The sequence below is a fragment of the Opisthorchis viverrini genome, assembly GCF_000715545.1.
Source record: "Opisthorchis viverrini unplaced genomic scaffold opera_v5_392, whole genome shotgun sequence".
NCBI classification, from domain to species: domain Eukaryota; kingdom Metazoa; phylum Platyhelminthes; class Trematoda; order Opisthorchiida; family Opisthorchiidae; genus Opisthorchis; species Opisthorchis viverrini.
Window position 1 is genome coordinate 171,839 of NW_008752052.1, and position 6,579 is coordinate 178,417.

At 44.1% G+C, this 6,579-nt stretch overlaps 1 protein-coding gene across 1 annotated transcript in view; it reads right to left on the minus strand.

Annotated features, from left to right (window-relative positions):
* Positions 1 to 5,057: 5,057 nt before the first annotated feature.
* The window catches only part of T265_15232 (hypothetical protein), a gene marked incomplete at both ends in the record, with an annotated part of 41,352 nt that continues 39,830 nt past the window's right edge, over positions 5,058 to 6,579 (minus strand). The window contains one exon of the mRNA XM_009177124.1: positions 5,058 to 5,129. Within this exon, the coding sequence (XP_009175388.1) occupies positions 5,060 to 5,129 (70 nt within the window). The remainder of the gene's footprint in view (positions 5,130 to 6,579) is intronic.

The following is a 6,579-nucleotide window of genomic DNA, read 5'->3' on the forward strand; positions in this document are numbered from 1 at the left end:
TCAACCGTATGTTCTACTTGAACCCAAATTCGACTGTTTTTTAGTAATACACTCATTTTCGAATCGATTTGGTTTTCACCAGAGACTCAACTGAACCTCTCGTTTATGATGTTCTACAACTGAACGTGCTGCACAAAGGCCGCCCCATGCTTTAGTTAGCAAGGTATTCGTGATATCACAGTATATTTTCGTAAAGGAAACCACTCACATGGTTGCTAAAAACTCCTCGACAACCCACGACCGGTTTCGCCCTTCTTGAAGCTCATGAGGTAAGCGCAGTCCGCGAGTTTCCGTCGAATTGATTTCTAAATGAGTGCATTTCTCGAAGAACTACACCTCTTCTATGGCAAGTATCCTTTTTTGTGGAGCAGTTTTAGTGCCTCAAAAAATACTCAAACCTCGGAGAAGTACAAATTTCTTTATGACAAACAAACAAAAATCCCAGGCGATGACATAATTGTTTTAGACTTACCTGAATTATTGACTTCATCAGTTCAAGTATGTGTGTCCGTCATTATCTGCCAGAAATAGCACCAAATATCCCATGCGCTTGGGTGCATATTCATCACCCAGAATCAGCCAGCTGCCTAAACCTGGCGGATTACACCGTGAGTAAAAATTGAATCGGGCGAAACATATAGTAAGCATTGAGTGGAGGAAAAGCACCCCTGATTCTTTCCTTCTCAGAGAAAATCACTTCTGCGAAACGGTAGGGTTCGATGAACGCCTCTCCAGCAATAAAACCCCTCATGTTCATCGGGTGGCAAAGCCCAGTTGCCATTGACTAAGAAATGTCCAATCTTCCCTGGTGAGATCCCCCTATACGAATTGCAATACCTATAGGCTGCACAGAACAAGCAAAAATGGTTTATTTGTACCACAGACTGGTAATGCTTTCATTAGTAATACCCACCTATTGTCACTACTACTAAAATATAAGTAGTCGCGCAGTTAAAATAAGAACGTGTTACAGTCGAAAGATGAAGCAGCGATGAATACCGGGTGAATACGGCCCTGCACAAACGGCCCTGAAGCTCACGTAATTACCTTCTCAATGATAAATTTTCCGAAGATGACAAAACTGTTCGCCGAACACACTGAGTACCTGCTATCCGGGAAAACTTTATTAGCCCGGGTTATATAAATGAATGCTGTTCTGTTCACTTAGCAGGGCAATGACATCACCAATGCATGGTGGGTCAGCGGGGCATCGTAGTCTAGCAGTGAGGTGGTTTGTACTCCCATACTAGCCACTAAACGGTTGGCTGACCGGTTATAACTGGTATTGAATTCCATCGTGGATGCGATCCTCATCGCACAAGCTCAACCCAATTAACGGTCGCTGTGTTGGAATTCGGTAGCTAATTTGCCCTAAGTGGCTGTTGATCAGGTGGCGGGCAGTTGATCTGTTCTGATTATGTCCGGTGAACAGATGAACTGCCACCTGATCAATGGCAGAATAAGCCAACTTGATGAGGTACTCAAAACGGTACTAGATCGCCGGCATTTTATCCCCGATATGTCAGTTACCAAGAGATTACAGATATACTTCAAACTCAGTAAATATCAACGACCCTTTTGAAAGCGTTTTTGGTACAACTGTGGTGGTGCTCCCATGGTCGTACTAGCTGATTCGATGTGTCAGAGGTTGCTCGTGTGCGTGTTCGTTCATCGTTCCACTATCGATCTGGCATGTGATTTGAGTGGCTGACTGGGTGCTCACGTGACTGGGTTGTGGGTTGTTGAATATGTGACTCAGTCGTTTGTTGACCCACCACGAAAGCGGACCAAGTTGGCCGCGTGTACACAATACACGCGTGTCCGTACTTACGTGTTTTTCTGACTTAAATTAATGGTTAAGCAATTTCTCAAACTACTGACCGTTGTGCGCATCAGGACAACAAAACAAGATCATGCTTTCAATTACTCGCGAATGGCTTGAGACCGATTGATAAGTTACCGCCTAGGTAAAATGTCGATGATGGTCGGTGTTCTTTTAGTCACCCTATGAGGCTAAAAAGAAATAAATTCGGAAAAATTTGGAATTTCCGGTGTGAAATAAGTCTCAGAGAACGATGACCGAGGTGACGATAATCTCTCAAATGTGACTTGAGCTTTGGGAAGTTTAGATGCTACTGGAACTGAACTGCCTCTTTAACAATAACAACGTTTGTCTAAAGTTTCTCAAATTTCCTGTCCAACAGAATCGTGCTTCATAAAGGAAACTACTTACAAGGTTGCTGAAAACTCTTCGACAGTCCACGACCGGTTTTGCCGTTCCACATCGGGCTCATCAGGTAGGCGCAGTCCCCGAGTTTCCGTCAACCGTATGTTCTAATTGAACCCAAATTCGACTGTTTTTGAGTAATACACTCATTTCTGAATCAATTTGGTTTTCACCGGAGACTCAACTGAATCTCTCGTTTATGGCATTCTACAACTGAATATGCTGCATACAAGCCGTGTAGGCATTAAACCCATTCACAAGTAGCTATGATTTCAACTCCAGGAAATGAGGGGACTGCAAGGCTAGCCACACACGGTTCATGATTACTAGAGATGTTGACGTGTACATCAAAAGCTGATAAAAGAATTGTTGCAAAAGCATAACCTGACCGGCCTGAATATAAAAGACAAAAATGTTGCCCAGCAATAAATCTATCGACTTTTCCCAAATTTTTTTCGATTTGTTTTCATCCTGACTGTCGTAAGACATAGTCGCCTATACTGATCAATAAATCGTTCTGGTGGCTGGTTTGCTTTAAAGCGCGCGTCATTTTTCCTGACTAGCGGCTTGCGTCGAAAGCCAAACACCGCACAGTTACGAAGCAATAGGTCATTCCTCAGGTTTTCTGCCAGAAACGCTGTTTTTCACAGCGATAGGTGACAAACACCGACATAGGTAATAAAACTACCCGACAGTCGTTTCATTTTATGATTACACAGAGCGGATGACTTGAAATCTTCGATGTGTTTCGACCGACAAAACGAGTGCAGAAATTTAGTAGTCAATGAACAACTTTCGTGAGTTGTTACTTTGCGTTCTCTAATCAAACGAGCTGTGCTTTTGGTCAAGTAACAATGAGGATAAATCGATGGGTGCAACATTCCTGTAGTAATTTCAGCTGTGATCTTGTCCTGTCTTTTACGGGGTTGCTTCGCTGAAGGTCATTTTGTCTGGTCACCAGTTCGCTGTACCTGACACTTGGTGTCCTCGAATAATACTACTGTCTAGCCAGAGTGTTGTGATTTCAGTAGTTCGTCAGCACAAGTGAAACATAACCGTGAGGACAAGGGATCTGGGACGAGAGGACTGATAGCTAAATCAGCTGTTTGCCTAGGCTAATCAAACGGCAAGTCGGTTTACCTATGGACGGCAGCAATGAACACCGGTGCTTCGTTAGGTCTTGTGGTTCGAGTACGCCTGTATCGGGATCACGTAGGTCAAGGATTAAGGTGTGTGCTCATTCGTTTGTCTGCTCCTCAGCAATCAAACTGCAGTACGCAATAGTACCGTGAGACCCTTGACGACTCCAAAACGGTTCTTGAGCCAGCATTTTTTCAACACCCTTTCAAGACGAACGGCCCACTTTCGACTTCAGACTCCGCCGCTGTTTTCGAGATTTTATCCGTCCAGTGTTACCCGTTGCACTGTCCCAGATCCTGGCACACTGTCCCAATCGACTATTACCGCCGAGAAACTCAATCCTAGTTGATATCCGAAACTCTTTGTACCCCTGGACTGACGCATTCATAAACAATAACGATTTGTTAACCACGCAGTTCATACACGCAGTTCGATGCTCAATTTCCTGAAGCTGACATTCTCACAACTGAGGTAGTAGAATTTATGGACGAGACAGAGAGGTATGGTGATTTCTGGAGACAGACACTGGAGTGTTGTCTCACGCACGCATCTACTTCACACTCTTGATCAGGGATTCTCAAAACTGGTCCAAGAGGAATCCAGCCGAGAGGAAGCCTCATCAAACCGGACATAGAAACTTTCACGATCATGTGAGACCGGTTAAGATCAGACGTTTCAGCTACTTTATGGCCGGTTAAGGCCGCAGGGTCGTGAGTTTGAAAAGCCCTGATTTTCGTAAGATAATCAAGGCTGTAAATCCGAATAAGGATGGAATACTTGCACTTTACGTTTTAGCATATCACTGACTGTGTGAAATCTCAAGTACAAGTTACGATCCGGTGAATGCGCACTTCGATACCCGCAATCACCAATAATTCCACCCAAATGGAAGCCACAGACCATGATGGAATCTGAAACGCAGTTCATTGTCTGTTATTTTCCAGAGTGTAGGGCTCACCGGTTCCTTAGCTCGTCGAATTTTTGTTGTATCTTGCGGTAGCCGAGCTATGGGTACGCCTGCACNGCTGTATTGCCAGGACAAAACATACAGAGCGTCTGCGTAAATATATAGGATGACTAAATGGCCAAATATGGTCGTTCACTTGTTCATTCCGTACAGCCAATGGTGGTGTTCCGGTCGTGAACATTCTCAGGCCCACTACGCTGGTCGTGTGTTGCTAAGCCGTGTTCGGTGCGAGCCACCAAATCACCTACTTTCCGGACGTGTCGAACCCCTGGTGACCTTGCGGATGCGTCACTCTCTGCACATGTACTTTTTCTTCTGTCTCGGCACGGCCTGACAATTTTTTGGACGCGCATTTGCCGTAAAAACCCTTCCCATTAATGTTCAACGTGACAAATATTCATTGAAGTATCAGGGTTGTAGGGTAGATTCTAAAAAAATATGAACAGGAAACGTCGATCTTCTGTTTGTATTCGGTTGTTTTGGTGTCAGCCACATGTATCCGGATGTCGGGACATGGGCTGGATACATACATTGTCTGTGATCGCGCAGGACGTATTTCCAATGTAAGCGTGATCACTAACACATTATGAAATTGCGTTTTTTTGTAAGGTAATAGTTTCAGACAATCGCGATCGACTGGGTGACGCACAAGTTACAAAAGCAGGAACGGGAGCGCGAATATACACTCATTTGCAAACTAATTTGGTTTTTCGAGAGACTCACCTGGAACCCAGCTGATCTCTCGGTTGTGATGTTCTCAAGCAACTGAATGTGCTGCACCAGGCCGCCTCATGCCTGAAGACCTCACAAGCGAGAGNCCGCACGCCAGATTACTCAACGCACAAACACCGACCCATCACTACACTCTTCAACAACGTACTGGTTCGAGTAGACCATAAGGTTGATGGAAACTCGGGGATTGCGCCTACCTGATGAGCCCGAAGCGGAAGGGCGAAACCGATCGTGGGATGTCGATGGATTTTCAGCAACCTTATGAGTAATAAATTACGGAGGAACGGGAGTGATTTGAGTCAAATATTTCGGCCCGATATAGCTTCTGTACAGACAGTCTAACGAAGAGTCACACATCCACGGAAAATGAAGCAGAGATGGAATGAAGCGTTGAAATTATGATAGCTCCGAGAAACTTGCTGATTGTTGATCTGTTTACCTGGCCTGCAAAGTTGTGTCCCCTTTCTGGTTTCCAGAACAGGATACTCACTACATCCTAACTAGATATAACCTATTCACAAAACCGATCACCTGATTGGTCATGTGTGTAAGACCACGGGTTCGAATCCGTTTGCAGATTTCTGAGTTTCGCACTACTAAATAAGAGTGAGACAAATGTGTCACAGATTGGTGCCACTTATAGGATGGAATCTTGGTCGGGAATAAAGAGTGGAGCACTGCGTCACAGTGATCCATTAGATATTGTGACTTGGGTGCCGTGAGTAGGCCGGACACCAGAAGGTGACCCTAGTCTTTCAACTCACTTATGATTGAAGGCTTGGCTTTGTTACAAAGGGCCTGGGGTTGAAGAGGATTCTAAGCTACTTAATTAGTCTATTTAAGTAGTATCATTTCGGTGGGAGCGGTGCTTGCCGTCAGGTTGGTACCTTGTTTGAATGGATCATCCTGTGCTCTTCAAATTAGCTTATGACTGGATTCTCAGTAGTGTGGTTACTAGAGCCAGCAATGAAGATTTCATTCAGTTCCACTAAGAGTTCTTTGTGATTGCCTGTATTCTACGAAGACGTAAAGATGATCGTGTCTTCTCGAATGCGACTCTCGATTTGGGACTAATCCGTCAAGCCAGACCAACAGACAATGCACTTTTAGACTGCCTAAATTCAATGTCTAAATTACGGTTTCAATATTCTATGTAATTGTTGTAATGAAATCCACGCGATGGAAATTAAAACTACGGACGATAACCTTATCAACAAATTCCCACCGAATCACTCAGCGATCACTAATAATCAATAATCAGTAGCGATCAATAATCACTCAAAATCACTCAGTAATCTCTGCTTGTTCGGGTACAGTAATTCAGCTTTCTGCTAAAGTGAGTGACGTTCGTCTCAAACAAACGTCCACCAGTTCCCTGCAATCCAATAATTTGCTTACTTTTAAAATTTTCGATCTGCAAGCATTTGACTTTTTGTAGCGATTCAACAAATGCGTCAAGAGTTACTGGATGTCTATCTCCAAGCAAAATCTAACATGATTCCCAAAGTGAAAC